The 19,952-nt window shown below is 42.2% G+C and overlaps 2 protein-coding genes across 3 annotated transcripts; one reads left to right on the top strand and one right to left on the bottom strand.

The window, feature by feature from the left end:
• Nucleotides 1-353: 353 nt before the first annotated feature.
• ora5 (olfactory receptor class A related 5) lies at nucleotides 354-2,571 on the bottom strand. The gene has a single exon (XM_074617656.1). The coding sequence runs from the start codon at nucleotides 1,617-1,619 to the stop codon at nucleotides 489-491; it is 1,131 nt and encodes a 376-aa protein (XP_074473757.1). The 5' UTR covers nucleotides 1,620-2,571; the 3' UTR covers nucleotides 354-488.
• A 2,016-nt stretch (nucleotides 2,572-4,587) lies between these two features.
• On the top strand, nucleotides 4,588-19,952 carry zdhhc8a (zDHHC palmitoyltransferase 8a). 2 transcript variants are annotated; one of them, XM_074618026.1, is made up of 10 exons: nucleotides 4,588-5,059; nucleotides 15,036-15,157; nucleotides 15,254-15,411; nucleotides 15,861-16,033; nucleotides 16,143-16,245; nucleotides 16,925-17,016; nucleotides 17,110-17,239; nucleotides 17,358-17,472; nucleotides 18,024-18,136; nucleotides 18,250-19,952. In XM_074618026.1, the coding sequence occupies exons 2-10, from the start codon at nucleotides 15,121-15,123 to the stop codon at nucleotides 19,519-19,521; spliced, it is 2,193 nt and encodes a 730-aa protein (XP_074474127.1). In that variant the 5' UTR covers nucleotides 4,588-5,059; nucleotides 15,036-15,120; the 3' UTR covers nucleotides 19,522-19,952. The 2 variants fall into 2 exon arrangements, with proteins under 2 accessions (XP_074474127.1, XP_074474125.1); XM_074618024.1 differs by having other exon boundaries at nucleotides 4,697-4,947.

Genomic DNA, 19,952 nt, shown 5'->3' with positions numbered 1-19,952 from the left:
GATATCGAATATCTATAATTTTCAAGGTATTGTATCAAAGTCAGTAATTCCAGTATCGTGACAACACTATAAAATAGGGCTGCACATTTCCATTATCTATTAATTGATTATTTTCTCAATAAATCAATTTGTCTGGTCTATAATATCACAAGACAAAGAAGTGCAGCAAATCCTCACATCTGAAAGACTTCAATTTGGTAATGTTTGGTACTTCTGCATTAGAAATGACTTTGTATATTCAATTATCAAAATAGTTTTAAATAGTTTAAATTTTCTGTAAAATTGGTCTAATCATTCCAGCTCTAATAAAGTAATAGAGAAAAATTATAATAAGAGATTATCTCATAATGGACAATTAATTTTGCCCTTAAGCCACATGTTTATCCCCACCTCTTCTACAGCTTCTTGTAAAAGTAATGGATGCTTTTATTTATCAAAGGGCAACAATTCTTCCGACAGATTTGGATCTGTATGTGATGTGCACATTTCTACCTTTTGCATGAGCATGAAAGCTTTTTCACCCCGTACAGGAATATGTAAGGGATGATGCAGGTGTAGGAGGCTGCGATATAGCTGGCCACCTCCACCAGCATCGACGAGGTGTGGATAGTGTTGGTGATGCGCAGAAGCAGATGAGTCAGCCAGCAGACCAGGAACACGCTGGCTACGGCCACCACGCTCTTGGCCGCCCTCACCTGAGTGCTTGAGCTCGTACTGGGCTTCGCCGGCATCTGGCTGGGCCTTGACAGACTTGGTGGAGCTCCAGCTCTGCTGTCTGCGTTTGTTTTGTTGAGGGGAGAGCTGCTACCTGACAGCGCTCCATTTGGAGCGGAAGAAGCAGGCACGCCCGTGTAAATGTTGGTTAGAGATGCAGAAGAAGGATCTTTTGAGGTGCCTGGACCAGAAACAGTGCTGACTGATCTGTCGTCGTTTCTCTTTTCATTACTCTCATCCTTAACCATCTCCTTGGTAGCGTCAGAGTTGTGACCCTGTACGCGTAGCCGGTGCTGGAGCAGAGTGATGACAATCTGGATGCTGGCGAATACAATCCCAGCAACGGGGAGAGCATTCGCCAGGGTTAAATAAAAGATTTCATAGGTTTGCTTCGCGATTGCATTGGGGAAGACGTCTATACAGTCTTCATGGCTGTCATTCCTGCTCTCCACTGACACGAAGAAGAAGTGTGGGATGCTGAAGACCACCGCCACCGTCCAGCTCCCCGCCAGCAGACAGCCAACCAAGCACAGGCTGTCCAGCTGCACCGGCCCACCGCCACGCTTCAGGGAGCCGACCAGCTTCTGGTGCCAGTAGGCGCTGATGAAGAAGGTCGTGTAGATGCTGCTGGTTTCAGAGAGGTCGGCGCAAAAACGAAACACTCCACAGAATGTTTCCCCCAGGAACCAACGTCCGGCGAAGTCTGCTATGGTGTCGGGCAGGTCCACCAGGTAGTTGGTGATGAGGTTGGAGATGGCCAGGTTGATGAAGAGGACCTCGTTGGTGCGGATGCCAGATTTGTGCCCAGGCAGGGAGCGTATAGCCAGCCAGTTGTTTCCCAGGATCCCTGCCAGAAACATGAATGCTCTGATGATGGATTCAATCAGCTCCTCTGCATCCAACATTTCACAAGATCAGGTGACACTTGATGTTCACGTACAAGCGACTGGGCTCACAAGCTTGTGATGTGGGATGCTTTGATCTTTGGACATTTATAGAGAAGTGTTAGAAGCCGGATCCAATCACACTGTAGAGTTTAAACATCTCACCGTTTTCTTTTTCCCTCACAGAGCCGTCATCATGTAGTCCCACTGAGATGGAGGTGTATCTTTCTCATAACAGGCCCTCCCAAGGAGCTTCCCCTGACTAAAAATAGATTATAGTGTATTATCTGACTGAGCAACTGTGGAAGTCCCTGAAGAGCCACCAGTTAAAGCTCTGAGTCCTCTGATAAATTGCCAAGTACATACAGACTCAATGGTATCTAATCTGTAGGATATCTCAAAGGAGAACACCACCCATTTTATCATTTCACCATTGTTATTCCTGCACTATAGCGCAGTTCAGTTCATGCTGCTTTGCAGAATTTGACAAAACAGACTGAGTGGACTTCCTGCATGCAGATGGGATCTTAATTTTCATCTCAACTCTTTTTTTTGTGTGTGAAAAATTAACTTATCGTCTTACAGCTGCACAAAGTGAGCGCCTCATTATTTCTCCTTGCAGCAGCACTTGATTTTACACCCTGGTGGCGAGACTAATTTGTGATTTTCTCTCCGATTTAATCTTTAGAAATGAACAAACACTGACTGAACTGTACCAATCTGTTTGTATGTAATGTTGAGGCATCCCCCCCTTTTATGTTTAAGAAGTTTCTGTCTAATGCCAGCACAACTTTTGGTACCACTTTCTTTTTCTTTAAAGGAACAGTGTGTAGGATTTAGCGGGATCTGTTGGCAGAAATGGAATATAGTATTCATAACTATGTTTTCATTATTGTGTAATCACCTGAAACTAAGAATCGTTGTGTTTTCGTTAGCTCAGAATGAGCCCTTCATATCTACATAGGGAGCGGGTCCTCTTCACTGATTCCGCCATGTTTCTACAGTAGCCCGGAACGGACAATCCAAACAGTGGTTCTAGAGAGAGCCTTTCACGTCTTACATTACCTGAAGGCCACCGTAGTTCTCTGACCAGAGGGGTGTTCAGTTGGTTGCAATTTGCAACCTTACCACTAGATGCCACTAAATCCTACACACTGCTCCTTTAATGAAAGGTAATACAGTAGCATCTAAGGTCATTAATAATGGTTAATAAGCAATTTACCAATGCTTTATAAATGTTGGTAATCCATCAATAAATGTTCATTGATCTCACGCAGCTGTCGGCCACCAATCGGAAAATCGGCGGTTCGATCCCCGGCTCCTCCAGTCCACATATCGAAGTATCAAGTTACTTGGGCAAGATACTAATCCCAAATTGCTCCTGAAGGCTGTGCCATCCTGTGTAAATGAGTATTTAGATTAGATCCTGATGGGCAGGTTGGCACCTTACAGCCTCTGCCATCAGTGTGCGAATGGGTGAATGCTGACATGTAGTGTAAAGCGCTTTGAGTGGTCGGAAGACTAGAAAAGTGCTAATTACCATTTAATTTCTCAAAAGCCACCTAATAAGTTGTTAATAGATAGATTTTGCACTGCAAACTTCTTCTAGAAGTTAAGTGGTTCATTGGTCTTTCCAATGAATTATAATAATTTTGATAATTTAATTAATAATGTAATTAGAATACTCTATATATATATATATATATATATATATATATATACATATATATATATATACATATATATATACACACACTCACCGGCCACTTTATTAGGTACACCTTGCTAGTACCGGGTGGTCTTCTGCTGCTGTAGCCCATCTGCTTCAAAGTTTGACATGTTGTGCGTTCAGAGATGCTATTCTGCATACCTTGGTTGTAACGAGTGGTTATTTGAGTTACTGTTGCCTTTCTATCATCTCGAACCACTCTGCCCATTCTCCTCTGACCTCTGACATCAACAAGGCATTTCTGTCCACACAACTCTTTTTCGGACCATTCTCTGTAAACCCTAGAGATGGTTGTGCGTGAAAATCCCAGTAGATCAGCAGTTTTTGAAATACTCAGACCAGCCCGTCTGGCACCAACAACCATGCCACGTTCAAAGTCACTGAAATCCCCTTTCTTCCCCATTCTGATGCTCGGTTTGAACTTCAGCAAGTCGTCTTCACCACGTCTAGATGCCTAAATGCATTGAGTTGCTGACATGTGATTGGCTGATTAGCTATTTGTGTTAACAAGTAATTGAACAGGTGTGCCTAATAAAGTGGCCAGTGAGTGTATATATATATATACATATATATATATATATGTATATATATATACATCTAAATATATATATATATACATAGTTGTATATATATATACAACTTACTAGGTTATTTATATATATATATATATGCATATATATGTATATATATAAATAACCTAGTAAGTTGTATATATATACATCTATGTATATATATATATATTTAGATGTATATATGCTTATATATATATAAATAATAATAATTATGATTATTATTATTAATAGTATTGTCATTACAATAATAATATAATTAATACATTAATTATTAATAATAAAAAGTCATGCTAAAAGAGAATAAACACCAGCCAATCCAACATTTGGTCAAATTAATATCTTGTAATATCACCCATTAACCACTAATAAAGCCATTAGTTACAACTGGATAAAGGAAGGTCGGTCCTTATATTTAATATACATTTTTGGAGACTTTGGATGAAAATATCAGTTTATAAAATATGTGGTCGGATACTCTAACAAACAGATCAGATTATTTTTTTGCAAATTATTAATAATTTCTTGCTAACATGGACAACAATGGACATGTCTGATCATTTTAATGCTTTAAACAGAGCACTAAGCCGTCAGTCATGTCCCAGTGGGAGTCCCGTTGTAGTGTAGTAGAGCTCCACGTGATGGATGAGTCAAAGCTCCACCTTTAGGATGAACCAGAGGCGGCATCTGAGAGCTGCTGTCTGCTGGGACGGACAGACACACAGGACGGGATGCGGGACTGAGCGGTGCCGCTGCGGGCTTTCAGCTTTCACGGTTTGTTTCTTTCTTTTTTCCTCCTTTTTGACTATGATTTTCGTTTTCCGGCGCTCTGAGGTTGATGCAGGGCTCAGTCCGATAGAAAAGACACCCAAACAAACAGGTCCTCCTCATCGTAGCAGCCTCCGGTGTGTTTGCTGTCGCTTTCTGATGAGTGCGGAGAGGACAGGATGCCCGCCAGCGGCGCCGACTCACTGAAGCCCAGCGCCTTCATCCCGGTGTGCACGGCCGCCTGCCTCCTGGTCGGATCGACCTCCCTCTTCTTCGTCTTCACGTAAGTGCCACCCTACAAAATGAAAAAAGTTGGTGACATGCATTGTTGGTTTGCTCCACAGAAAAATTCACCCATTCATCCAGACATCCATCATTCATCCACCATGCATCAGGTAGGCTATTCTATCAGTCAAATGTGTATTTTTGCAAGAGTTGCATTATGAGTATAAAATGTAAAACATTCTCTTAATTGTCATTAAGATGAATATTGTACAATATTACTCCCATTTTTTTATTTTTAGTTTATTTTCTAAAAAGCTGCTTAAACCAGTATTCAAATGCAAAAAGAAGCCCCATTTCTTCTTCTTCTCCTTCTGACTTCACCCCCTGCCAGTTGTGGCTAACATCTGGCCTGGTTGGCTCTCAGTGTGGGCTAGAGCCTGGGTGCCTGCCCAGTGCACCCTGAGGACTCAGAGTAAGCACAGTTTAGGGGATAAGCCACCCGCAATCAACATGTATCAAAGTGTCATTATGACCCACATGTGTCATAAATTTAGCCGGAGGAAGTGGAATACACACTCAACATGAGACAACCTGGTTTGAAATTGAAGTTTGTAATGCAACATTTGGTGAAAGTGTGGAAATGGTTAAATTTAGCCTCCTTGTTTTGACCTATTTGCGAGGAACTAGTGGGAGGCTGGAAAGACTGCACTCAAAGCCAACGCTGGCATGCAGAGAAAAATGAAATATAATATCCCATAATACCCTGGAATCCAATTTAAAAGAGGACTATACGTTAGTCAGATTTATATTTCAAAGGTTTTACTTATGTACATTAAGAACCAAAAAGAAGCAGGCCAGCGTCCGATATTAAAGTACCCTACTTTCAATATGAAACCATTCTGATATCCACTGTTGATTTAAGGCTCCCACCTCATCAGCTCTATGCCACTCAGCTGACCCTTGACCCCCGTAGCCATATCTGTCCTAGTTTCTCCCGTATTCTCCAGCAGTGCACTGTTTCCACTGGAATCTGACACCAGATTGGGAGTATGGGATTAGGATCCTCTTGCCAATGCCATGTGATCCCCCCATCTGGGAAAAATGGAGTCTGGGATCTTTATATTTACTATCAGCAGATATTTACTGTACCTTCGTTAGAGTGACTTTCACTGTGAAATACACATTGGTTCAGTAGTTTTTAACACGCCGCTCCATCATGCTTACCTTATCTCCCTTTCCCTTTCTTTAATGATATAAAAAAGATGAAATAGGAGCCCTTGTTTGATGGAGATTAGGGTTGAATCTAACGACTATTTTCATTGTCGATTAATCTGTTGATTTTTTCTCATTGTTTTGTCCATAAAATGGTGAAAAATATTGATCAAAGCCCAAGATGACGTCCTCAAATGTCTTGTTTTGTCCACAACTCAAAGATATTCAGTTTACTGTCAGAGAGGAGTAAAGACACCAGGAAATATTCACATTCAAGAAGCTGAAATCAGAGAATTTTTACTTTAAAAAAAAAGAAAATACTCAAACCGATTAATCGATGATTAAAATAGTTGGCGATTAAATTAATAGCTGACAACTAATTAATTAATTGTTGAAGTGCTATTGGAGATCCAGTGAAATTGTGTTTAGTCTTTGGTTTATATGATTATATCATGTGAGAATATAGTATATCCAACACTTTTCTCTACTTTGGGGTTGTCTGTAGAGAGGTGGTTGTAGGTGATGTATTGACCTACATCATTATATTGTAGTTTAATTATAGAAATGACTCTCAAACACTCAAATTCACAGCTGTCTACTTGATGAAGTCATGAGACGTTTGGGTTATAGAGACAGGCCAGAAAAGGTAGAGAAACCTCGATGACCCCCATCTATTCTCTGTGAGAGTAAAAAAAATCAATGACCCGCTGACATGATAGATTGAGAAGAGACTGCTTAATAGGGACTGCATTGCTAAACCAGCGAAACCAGGACACTGCGAATGATTGAGTGAACAAGTGATGAATCTGCTGCTTCTTATGGGACAGGGGGTTGCATTTTAGCTGAAATGACCTTCTAACCTAAAAATCTTTTTAATTAACAGCCGAGTAGAATAGAGCTCATGAGTCTCTGCACACCCTGACTACTGTATCGACCTTTAAGGAAATAAAACCTCATTGTCTGACTGACCAGTGACCAGCTTCTTTTGCCCTTATTATCTGGAAGTACGCACAGTAGACTTTAAGGCCATTCATATCAGCACACGGCTGAAAATTGGCAGAAACGAAAAGTGTGTCGACTGCCAGCTAATATCGCAGTTTGACCAATAACTTCCTGTGTGTCTGCCAAGTCAGCAGTTGCAGCTGGAGCGACTCCCTTCCTCCAAAAGCAGAGATGGACAGGTGCCATGCTCTGTTCAGCCCCGCCTCATGGTAACACTGAGTCAAAGGGACGCCGCTTGTCATCTGCCATATCATCACCTTGGCCTTTACCCTGGTTACTGTGAATCATGGGGACACACGTGTGAATGTCATCCAGTCAGACCTTGTGTCCTTTTTGTTTTGTCTCTTTTTATATTGATGAACGCCCAAATTTAATCCTAAACCCCGCAGTCATATAGTCCTTTCTAGTAATGCAAGCTTCCATTTCTGTTTTCACTGCTGGTTTGGTAGAGTTAGAAAACAGCCTTTAAAATTGTGGAGGCTCTTTTGTTTCCCTTCGCCTGATAAAATTCATCAGTTACCGGTTTCCTGCTTTTGTTCCTCTGACCGTGAACCTTTGTTTGGGTTAGTGCTTAAGGTTTTGTACATTGTTAAACTCAGCCTGGTCGCCTACGCCCAACAAAGACCGCAGACATCAGAAAGACCAAGAAACATGTCCCTTGTTAATAAAGTTAGGTTTCGGAATTCTTGCTTATCTGTTGAGTAAACTCTTCAGAATACTGAGATATTATTGAAACTAGAAAAGGTAACATTTTCTGACGAGAAGTGTGAAAATTGCAGGTGCAAACACTGTAGACAGTGTAGAATGTTATTCTTTGGGAAATATTGTACGGGAGTTGTAGTTTAAGTGGGAACACTTAAAGCGAGACTTTTGCTGAACAAATGGTATTTACAAAGTGCTAAATGCTGCTTAGTGTATACACAGATTAAAGGTGCTCTATACGATATCCAGAGCATTAATATAGCAGCAAACAACTATTTGCTATGTAAAGATATAGAGGAGTAATGTCTACCTGAGCAGAGAATGAAGTCACTCTCCTTCTGTGTGTGTTGTAATCCGAGCTTCTCTGTGCTTTGTTGACATCGCCTGGCCGGCCGCGCATGCCTCTTAGTGAATGTTAGTGCATGTGAGCGTGCCCCACTGGCTAGCTCAAAGCCGCCGCTCTGCACTGCTCTGATATGGCGGTTACAGCTGATAACGCCGTCCCAACCGATGGCGCCATTGCAGAAGTGTAGCACCCACCTTTCGGTTCCCCCTCAGGTTAACACTGTTATCTCTGTCAGCACTGTTGCTGTTGTTTTCACTGTTGGCGCTGTTAGCACCGTTAGCTACAAGCTGCTGGTTCAGCCGTCGCCATGTTGAGAGCAGGCGGCAACCTCTGGTTCTGAAAAGTGAAGCCAATGCGGAAGTGCCTTAAACTTGCATTCTTTCTAACAGCCAGCGACTCCTCTGGTTGCAAAAAGAAGTCTGATTGTATAGAAGTCTACGAGAAAATTTGCCTACTTCTCACTTGATTTATTACCTCAGTAAACATTGTGAACATGAGTTTATGGTCTCAATCGCTAGTTTCAAGTCTTCTTCAATACAGCATGATGTTCATTTAGTAAATTATGGTTCCATTTACAGTAAAATAGACCATAACGCAGGGTGTGGCTACCTTGTGATTGACCGGTTGCTTGTCCGTCTGGGAGTTGTCCGTGTTTTCGTCTTACAACTTTAACCCTTTCACAGTGTGTTTTCAGTTCATGAAAGTTAATTTTAATCTTTTTGGTCAGCTAAAAATTTCTATTCAGCGTTTGGTTGTACTTAGCTCTACCCCCTTAGGTTACTTCTGGTTGCAAAAAAACAAGATGGCGACGGCCAAAATGCCAAACTCAAGGCTTCCAAACGGCAGTCCACAAACAAATGGTTGACGTTACGGTGACTACGTCCACTTCTTATATACAGTCTATGGTTGAGAGCCGTGCAATGGCAATAAAAATGCTCCCAATCTTGCATTTAGCACCTTTTAACAGTTGCACAAATAGAGAAGAGGCATCAAGTCAGTGAACTGACTCAGTAATGCTAGTTACACTTTATTATCTGTCTAAAGTTGGCTAACATTTACTAACCGGTCATACTAGACTACAGTAGGTAAGGCTGCGGCAGCAAAACCCCTGCGTGCATTGAATTGAGATTCATGCATTTTATTAACAGATGATGTATATTCCTGCTCATTCTCTGTCCTGATTTAAAGCTTAAATTGCTTTACTTGATTGCAACAAATGCAAACGTCCAAAAGATCAAGTTTTACTCAACCACAATCATAAATTTCCTCCATCTTTACTGGATAGTGCAGGGATAATGAAATGTGGATGACACAAGTCACGGATCACGTGAGAAAGGTTGAACCCAACGACACAGAGCGCACGCTATGAGGAGATTTATAGTACAGTCTGTGGGAATTTATTCACCACCGATGCTTCCCGTACTGATGTGGTGTCTAGAAATCTGACAGATCACATGGCGGTGATGTCATTTATGTAAACCGTGACAGTATTTCACAAAAGGAGCCCTGGCTACCAGCAGTATAGTGAACTCGCCGCTTGACCAACTGTGCGGCGGCGTCTGCTGTGCCACTGACCCAGTGCGGGGATGAGGGCAGCGTGCAGATTGCAGGAGCAGCTTACTGTTGTGTGTGTGATTTAATACAGCTCTGCCCGGGCTGTTTCATTAGGTGGGGCTTGTCTTTCCCGCGCCGCAGTGTAATGAACTGTCCCTCCCTGCGGTCCAGATGGCCTCAGACCGATCATGGAGGCTGGCCGTCCACACAGAGAGGCGTCCACGCTGTAATCTGGTCCACAAGAAATCAGTCAGTGTTTCATCTGCAGCGCTGTCGTTGATTTGGAGCAGGCTGTATTAGTCATATTACAGTTGTCCTCAGTCGCTTTGGTACATTTCTCAGATCAGAATTGAAATTCTCCACATCATCTAATCCTCTTGTGCACATCATAAAAGCAATTTCTCATTATTGTTTTATTTTAACAAATTGCAAATGTTTTGGCACATTCATGCAAATGATTATGAACATGTATTATACTGGTTCTCACTTGAATAAACATCTAGGCATTAGCTCATTGCATAATGGTTGAACCAGTTGTCATAATACATCAAGCATATTTTATATACATTTCTATTAGACCTTTTTGTAGGGCTGACCCAAATGCTTCAAAACTTCGACCATTGCCATGGTAATCGATCTCCAAATCGGCATTTGAATGCTTAGATTTTTTGTTGTTGTTTGCTGCCTGCCTGCCTTCACTCACACACCGCGCGCGTTCTCGCTCCACCTCTACACGTGCATGCGCGCTCACTACACACTGCAGAAGAGTTAGTAGCTCTGAGAATATCTAGTGAATGTATAACTGCTGCAGCTCCTCCAGACCAACAGAGGTTTCCCGTGTCTTGTGAAGTGACGGGGCCCCACAGCGAGAAACGTTATCATCTCCGACCGGGTGCCTGTGTCTCCCTGCGGGCGCAGTCGGGAGATGATAACGTTTCTCTTCCTGCTTCAGCCCCGGCATCGACCCGCTTTTCCTGCTTTTCCCCGGGGGCTGAAGCAGGAAAAGCCAACACTAGGATCAGCATTGATTCATGGAGAGACCTTCGTCTGGTCAGCTAACATTACTGCCAAGCAGGTGAAATATAGAGTGTTATTGTGGTTTTAGCTGACGTGTTTCGCCTCACTGTTTTGAGATATGCACGTTCATGTCTATTTAGAGCGAGCAAACGCGAGCCCGACGCTGACTTTCGTTGACTTAACGGCCACAGGTGTCGCTGTTAACAAGCATTTCTGATTCTTACAAACAGTCCCTTTAAAAATGGTATGAATCTTGACTTTAACTAATAAATGGGAATGTGTGAAGCATTAGATCAACCAATGATCAACCAGTTCTCTATACGACAGCAATAGCTGTAATTCCCTATACATGCATGTACAGGTCTGCCTAAGGTGCATTTCCTATGTTTACATTGACATCGTCTGTCAACAAATTACAAGCAGTAAACAGTAAAGGCGTAAATGTGTATCCTGTACAATCGCTTGCAATCAGTCTCCCACATACATTAATGTGTAACTTTGCACTAGGGATGCAAAACCGAACCGTTCAATGACCGATCCGTGGGCTTGTTGGAGCGTTGCTCCACTATTAGATACAGGCCTGCTAATTATTTGATGAGTTGCCAGAGACTGTTGGAAATATATCATGAAGAATAATATGGCAATGCTTAAACTATTATGTTACGAGTTCATTGGGTTAAAGATGTTTAGACTAGAATTATAAGATGAATACTGTTGCGCCTGAGGGACTTCTCGTGCAGAGTCACAAGGGTGGGACGGCATAAACATACTTTTGTGTAGATAGAACAGTCTCAAGGACACAGCCTTAGGGCGAAAACAGATGGGGGGGAGAGGACAGAATGTTATGAACAGTAGACAGCGTTGTCTAAGGATGGAGTCAGATAAGAGGAAGGTCACAGTGACATTGTGGAAAAGTACTAAGACTGATCAAAACCCTGCCCCTCCCTTCAGAGAATGTTTTGTTGCTGTGTATAAAGGCAAATGTAAAGAAAAGCTCGGGGTTCATTCACTGCGAACTGAACACTGTATTACATGGTATCAGGGACACATTGATGAATCCAGAACTTCTGTGAATAACTCTGTGCAACTTTGATGAATATATCTGCGGAATAAATTGATACTAATTTAACCTACTTTGCAATCTTTTATGATTTTACTCTGAGCTTGCAGCTGCCTAGAAGATAAACCAACACGCATGAAGGTGACGATTCCCTGAGGGGAATTCCTTCAAGACATAGAAGAGACAATTATCTGAACATAGGCCTACTTCACCATTCAGAAGCCTGCCTTACTTCATGTATAAAACCAGTGTTTTGGCTTCATCTAATAAAGAAATATCATTAATTTATATAGTATAGAAATATCATTCATTACTATATCAATCAATCAATTTATACATCCACAACCGTGACCCCAAAAAACGCAATACAAACTGAACCGTGGGCTTGTTGAACCGTTGCACCACTGCTTTGTACTGTTGAAATTGATATACAGAAAAGGTGCCACCTTGTGCTTTTTTAATTATTGCCATAGTTAACATAAAAAATACAGTAGTATATGTACATGTTCATTGACATAAATATTTAGAGATACAGTAAACTAAGGATTTTGAGCAAGTTATGTTTTTTTTTGCAAATGTTAAGGATGATTCAAGAAATGTACCAAAAGCTTAATTTGATGAATGCATTGAAATGCTCAGGGTAATAATTTAAGATTATTTATTATTGAGATCGTTTGTAGAATGATAAGAGGAGTGTTGTGACTAACCAGCTCGAGTTACACAGATTAATGTATCTGATCAGCTGTGACAGTTTAAGCACATGTCAAACATGACCATGTTTAGTGAGAAGTTGACACACATCCTGAACAGCAGCCTTAGGGGGGGATCATCATGTTATGCTTCTTAATCTTTTTGTCACATATTCACTGCCTCTTATAAGGTCCTCATAATTTCATTATGCTAAATTTGTTCCAAGTCTACAAAGAGATTCTTGTCCTATTTCCAGTTTTTCCTCATTATGTGTTGTAAGAGGGAGTCATCTGCAGACTACCAGTAGCGAATCGATTGAGTTTATGTAATGATGTACAGTATATAGTAGTGAGGCGGCGTGATATATGGCGATCTGTGTGTTTAGTATCTAGAGTCCACAATGCACTGGACTGGCAGAAATGGTCTATAATCCAGAGATCATAATCCAGGGATTACTGGGTTTGCAGCTGGCATGGCATCAGTAGGCGTTCCTCTCGAGGGGTCGGACCCCTCCCCCACAGCCTAAAACCAGCCGGGGGGTTTGGGGATTGGAGCCGCACTGGGATGAAGCGCATAATTGAGGCGGATGACTCTTAATTTTGTCAGTGTTTTCACTTTCGATAATACTTTTTGTTTAACCACTGCGTGTACTTGCTGGTGGAGGCATATCTGAAAAAAAAAATTAATGCATGAAAAATGGAACTAGACACTGGTTATACTGGTAATACTATTTCCATTCAACGCTCCTATAAATGATTATTGTTTTTCTATACCTTCACTGATACCAAAAACTATAACATTTGATCATTGACATGGAAAATTCCCATACATACAGTATATATGTAGGTTAAACATGTGATGTTCAATCAAACACTGTTAATATAATCCAGTGAATCTTTTCCTCTGTAACCTGATTACACTGCCCCTCCCTCTAATCTCACACAGATATAATCATACTCCCATTCAGTATCATTCAGCACACACACACACACACACGCACACAACTGATGGTTTTCTAAGATTTTAGGGCTCACAGAAAGATGTTTTATTGGTTATAATCCTGACAGTACACTCTCAATACTGTAATAAAAAAAATAACAGTTTGACATTATTTCATTGGTTTAGAAGCATCTAAATTGAATTTAACACCAATTTCACTGATTTGAATTTATCTTCTTTCTTTCGTCCTCTTGCTCATTCACTCGTTCAACATTTGCTTTAACTGGACAGCTTTAATTATGACTATCGGACTGCTCATTACGATGCAATTTTTGTGAACCTCGGGCTGCAACTAACAATTATTTTCATTATTGATTAATCTGCTGTTTTATTTTCTCAATTAATGGGTTAGTTATCTTGTCTACAAATGTCAGAAAATAACAAGAAATGCCCGTCATAGTTTAGCAGAGTGCAAGGGGACGTGTTTTGTCCCAAAGATATTCAGATTACAATGTTATAAAACAGAGAAACGCAGCAAATCCAGACATGTTAGGACCCGGAACAGGTCAATGTTTGTTAATTGTTTTAATTTTCGATCAATTGACTAATCGATTGATTGCTTCAGCTCTACACAAACCTATGAACCTGTCCCAACATAAACAATGTTTGAGAGCCTTTTCATAACACAACAGTAACACGACAGCCTGACAAGTTAAGGTGAGATCACCAGCATGTCATCCTAAACCACCACCAGACTCTGTAGTACCTGTCTTATAATATAATATAATATAATAATAATAACAATAATAATAATAATAAAACACCACCAGACTCTCTAGTACCTGTCTTATAATATAATAATAATAATAATAATATTATAAACACCACCAGACTCTGTAGTACCTGTAATACAATATAATATAATAATAATAATAATATTAAGAAATAATAAAAACACCACCAGACACTGTTTTACCTCTTTTATGTCAGTTTTTTTTAATGATACATGAAGTTAGAAATTAATCATCAGAATTTTTAATAATTGAGTAATTATTTAAGTCATTTATTAAGTAAAAACTCCAGATATTTGCATCTTTTGTCTGTTTTATATATCATTGTAAGTTGAATATATTTGGGTTTTGGACAGTTTGTCGGATGGAACAAGCAAATTGACAACGTCATACTGGGAATGAGGAATTTATGATGGCCGACTTTTACTATTGTCTGACATTTTATAGAGTAAATAAAAGATAATGGAAAGAAATGGTTAGTTGCAGCCCTTTAAGTGTCCAGACCTGCGTCATTGTGTAACACAGATACAGTTGCATGCCTTCACTGCAGGGTGCAGAAACTCTGTGCCAGGAGACCCCATCATTTAATCCCTTGTTGTGGGCACAGTTCAACACTAATACATGCTTATCTTTCACTGTAAACAATTACTTTTTGTATCCACCGCTGCCATCAGAATAAATGGGATGAGGATTAACCCTTAAATTCTTTGTTGTGGCCTTGATTTGTATTAAACCTCAACCTAAGGAATGGATACTTGCAAGGCTGAAAAATGCACATGAGTTCTGCTTTGAATGGACACTCAAGTACAGGAAATGTTTGTTTGTATATCCAGATGCCCGTGGCTGGCTGTAACCATCTGCCCTGCTGTGCCACCATGCTGTGCCATCCTCTTCCTTTTTGTGCTGGCCAACTTCACCATGGCAACCTTTATGGATGCTGGTGTGCTCCCAATCGGTTAGTAATCAAAGTGATGTCATGCTTTCAGAAGAAGAGTTTTTTTTTTTTATTTGTTGAAGTGCTATTTGACCAATTTCACATATCTTTTCCCAGCAAACGAGGACGAGGACAAGGATGACGAGTTCCGCGCTCCGCTGTATAAGAATGTGGATGTGAAGGGCGTCCAGGTGCGGATGAAGTGGTGTGCTTCCTGTCATTTCTACAGACCGCCGCGCTGCTCCCACTGCAGCGTTTGTGATCACTGTGTGGAGGTTAGTGCATGGACAGATATGAAGACGAGAGAAAGACTACAACTAACCAGGGGGAGAAAACAAAACCGTTTAAATGGAGAAAATGAGTGATGAGAGCGTGGATGGGACAGATGAGGGGAGAAAGTGAGTAGCGCTTACAGTAGCAGTGTGTGTGGGGAAAGTCAATAAAGGGGATTTCTGCAGAGTGAATGATGGACAGAGTGTGATGGAGGGAGAGAGATCTCATTAATCAGGTTAATCCTTTTCTCGAAACCCTTGTAGTCTCAGTAGAAATGCAATTTGAAAAAGGGTTCAGACAGCCTGCATTACACAAAGTGTATTTAGAAAGCACAGTGGATATTTCAACGAATGCGTGATTTTCCAGTGCTGCAAATGATTTGATGTGGACTCGGTGTGTCATGTATGTTTTTCTTTAATTTGATCTCTCTTTTCCCACGATCTCCCCTCAGGACTTTGACCATCACTGTCCCTGGGTGAACAACTGCATCGGGAGGCGAAACTACCGCTACTTCTTCCTGTTTCTGTTGTCGCTGGCAGTTCACATGATCGGCGTCTTCACCTTCGGCCTCATATACGTCCTGCACCACATGGATGAATTATGGAAGCTGCACTGCACTGTCACGTATCCTTATGCACACTCAATCTATGTGCATTTATTCATGTAAAAACATATTCAACTTTTGTCTAATATGAGATGAATATGAAGCAGTTTTCCTTAACAGCATGCACAGTTTGGTTGTGATCAGTATATCAGGGCTGTTTCTCATCCCCGTCCTGGGTCTCACTGGATTCCACTTGTACCTGGTGTCCAGAGGACGCACCACCAATGAACAAGTCAGTTTGATTGACTAAAAAGTGATGTATATCAATAAAGTAGATCTTTAACTTAAAGGTACAGTGTGTAGGATTTGGCAGTATCTAGTGGTGTGTTTGCAGATTGCAACCAACTGAGTACCCCTCCGCTCACTCCTCCGCTTCCGTGACTTCGGTAATGTGAGCCGCCAAGTGCAAAACCGTAGTAACACCGACTCGCTCAGAGGCCATCCTTACCATAATAACACTATTTTCGGAGCACCTGAAGTCAGATGGCGGTTGGCGGTGCTACGGTTTTGCACTCTACAGCTCACGAACCGCAGTTTCACAAGTGTGTCGGAAAACTACAGTGGCCCTCTGGTAACGTAAATACACGAAAGGCTCTCTAGAGCCAGTGTTTGGTTTGCCCGTTCTGGGCTACTGTACAAACACGGCGGAGCAACATGGCGATCTCCATGAAGAGGACCCGCTCCCTATGTAGATATGAAGGGCTCATTGTAAGCTAACGAAAAAGCGATTCTTAGTTTCAGGTGATTATACACTAATGAAAACATTTCTGCTAATAGATACACACTGTTCCTTTAACAATGGTGCTATTTTGATCTATTATCTATTATTATCTCTAACATATGATTTATTGACATCCGATACAATAATGAATTATAAACAGTTGTGCTTGTATCTCTTCCTGGTCTCTCAGGTAACTGGGAAGTTTCAAGGAGGAGTAAATCCTTTCACGCGAGGTTGTTGCAACAACCTGGAGTATCTGGTTTGCAGCCCCATCTCCCCAAAGTAAGAGCCATTTCTTCTTCTTAACCGTCAGTTTTTCAAGGAAGTCTTCCAACTCACTGGCTGACACTTTGTTGTTTTGTCATGTGACACCAGCTACACAGCGAGGCCCTGCAAGAAAACAGTGATCCACATTCAGCCTCCGTTCCTGAGACCAGAGATCGACAGGCAGAGGCCGGTGAAAGTCAGGGACAACGGGATACAGAGTCAGGATCTCCAAAATAAAGTATACATGAACAAATTACATTCAAAGTTAAATATTTACTCACACATCATCTAAGGGTTGTAACCTCAGTTGTCAAGGGATCAGATCTCTCAAGTATTTTTTTTTTCTCTCCTGCCAGCGAACCTCAGCCGGAGCTGTCGAGCTGTCAGACATCAAACAAATGAAAACTCCACCACCACTGCCACCAAAACCAAACCACGGGCTGCTGAAAAGCCAACTAGCTGTCATGGACGGTACTGTAGGATGGCACACATACAGTATATACTGTGATAACCAGACACATATTTCTACAGCTTACATACTTCAATTAAGGGATACGTCCGGTGAGAGTTTTGTTTTTGTTGATAACAACACTACAAACATGTGTTAGTGTAGCCAAAGCCTGATACAGCTTATTCCTTGTAACATTTTTGTTTCAAATCTACTAAATCTCATCAATGCACCACACAGTGGCACTGGGAGTATGTCGATCCCACATACACCGCTCTGGTGCCGTACTCAGGCTTGTGCAGAAAATGTGTATTAATCCGCGGCTGAAAGTAATCCCCAATAAATGCACTATTTCCTTGTATTCGAGTAATGTTTGCTAAAAACTACAGTGCCCAGCTGTTTTAAGGAATTATTAAGCTTTTTTTAAAATGTAAAACATATATTTGTGACTTGCTTTTTAAAGATTTACAATTTCAGTAGGAACCAACTAACTCAACGTTGGTTTTGGTCTTTTCATGGAATTTGCTGACAATAAGAAAAATATTGAATATCTGTTTTTTTGTTTTTTTTCCAGAGATGGGACACCATACAAAATCTATCATTCCTGTATCCATTCCCACTGTGCCGCAGCTACGGCCCGTCCTGGAAGCCATATCCAGAGGATCGTCACCCATTCCTCCAGAGCAGGTGCTTTCCAGTCTAATATGAATTTGTTGTATTGTTGGAGCCTCATTATCAAAGTCCTGGTTTTGATCCTTGTCTGACAGACATTGCTGTCTGGTTTTTGTTGTGTTGTTTAGTTGCTGAAGGCGTCAGAGCAACAAGGGAACAACAGAGAGCCTAAAGGAAGCCCCAGGAGAGGCAGCCACCAGACCGGCCTTCCTGTCCAGACCAACACCATCTCCAGCTCGCTGCAGCTCAACTCTCTGACGCTCAACTCCCGCTCTCTCTCCCTCAAACACAGCAGTCGCCACGGCAGCAGGTCCCAGCTACCTGCCATGCATGGTGATTACGGATCCAACACCCCACCTGGGATCATCAGCTCTTCCAGCCTGCTGGCCAACCACAGCAGCAGCAGCCTCTCCTATGATAACCTCATTAACCCTGCAGACCCTCAGTTCCTGGCTCAGAGAGGGGCTCCTCCGGTCGGCTACCACCCTCACTACATGGCTGTGGGCGCAGACGGGACTGTGGTGCAGCGGCCCTCTTCTCACGGCTACAGTCCCGTGTTTATGGGCGTCGCCAGACAGTCTCCTCAGCCTCGAGACCCCTCACCGTCTTTGCAGGGCCTCACCTCAAGGGATCCCTCACCTTCCTTCCAAGGTTTCATTCAAAGAGACCCTTCTCCGGCTTTTCAAGGGCTGATGCCGAGAGACCTCACGTCCCAAACATCACGAGACCTCACCCCTCCAGGTCTGACGATGCGGGATTTGACCTCTCAAGGTCTTCGAGACAGCCTTCGCGATCTCGGCCCGCAGGGTTTGACACCACAGAAGTCTGCCGCTGCCGCACGCTATGATAGCTTTTCAAAAACCATCATGGCATCAATCCACGAGAGACGAGAGATGGAGGAGAGGGAGAGGATGCTGCGTCTCCAAGCCAGATCCCAAGCCCTGTACGGCCCGGATGTGGGGATCTATGACATCCCCAGTAGGAGGAGTCTACCACCAGACAACATCCGACCTGCGGGCTCCCGTGGACCGACTCCTCCAGCCTACGGCTCCAGGGAGTTTCTGATGAGTACGGGCCTTCTCGGCTATGGCATGAGGACCTCACCTCTCTCCAGCTCCTCCACGTCGTCTCTGACTCGAGGCCCGAAAACGTCCAGCTCTCCTCTGCAGAGCAGCAGCAGCAGCAGCCTGCAAAGCAAGGGCAGGTCTTCCTCTCCGGCTTACTGCCCTCACGACAGACAGACTCAACCCCTCCCTTCCTCTACATCCACTCTGCCCCGTTTACCCTCCTCCTCAACCTCCTCCGCCCCCTCATACGCCTCCTATGGCACCGCGAAACGGTCCTCGCTCACATACTCCTCTGAGGGGAAGGACTCGGTCACCCTGGGAGCCCTGAAATAAAAACATACTCCACGTTTCTGATGGTGTGAATGAATCATCTATGCAGTGTTAGTCTCAGTCTTCACAGCTCTGAAATACTTTGTAAATAAGAGGCCATATGGGGCTTTCCTGTGTGGGAGGGTGTGTGAGAATACACAGTGAAGGATAAACTAGAAATATTCTTTAAATGTCACGCAAGTTTGACCAAACGGTGAATCTCAGGATAGTTGTGCCTCCTCTTACAAACAGAGCGAGCTCTATAAACTCAGTCAAAGCAGAAGAGCTATGTGAAGAATGCATATTAACTTATTATCTGTTTGTATGTGTTTTGATATTGCTTTTGTGAAACAATGTAATACCATATCATCTAAATATGTCTCCCGCTGCAAAATTACCCATTTTAATAGAATTTTGTAGTCGTTTATATGAATAAACTTATTTTGTAATTTTCA

Source organism: Sebastes fasciatus, chromosome 19 (genome assembly GCF_043250625.1).
Source record: "Sebastes fasciatus isolate fSebFas1 chromosome 19, fSebFas1.pri, whole genome shotgun sequence".
Classification (NCBI taxonomy): Eukaryota; Metazoa; Chordata; class Actinopteri; order Perciformes; family Sebastidae; genus Sebastes; species Sebastes fasciatus.
This window is presented reverse-complemented; position numbering and strand designations above follow the sequence as displayed.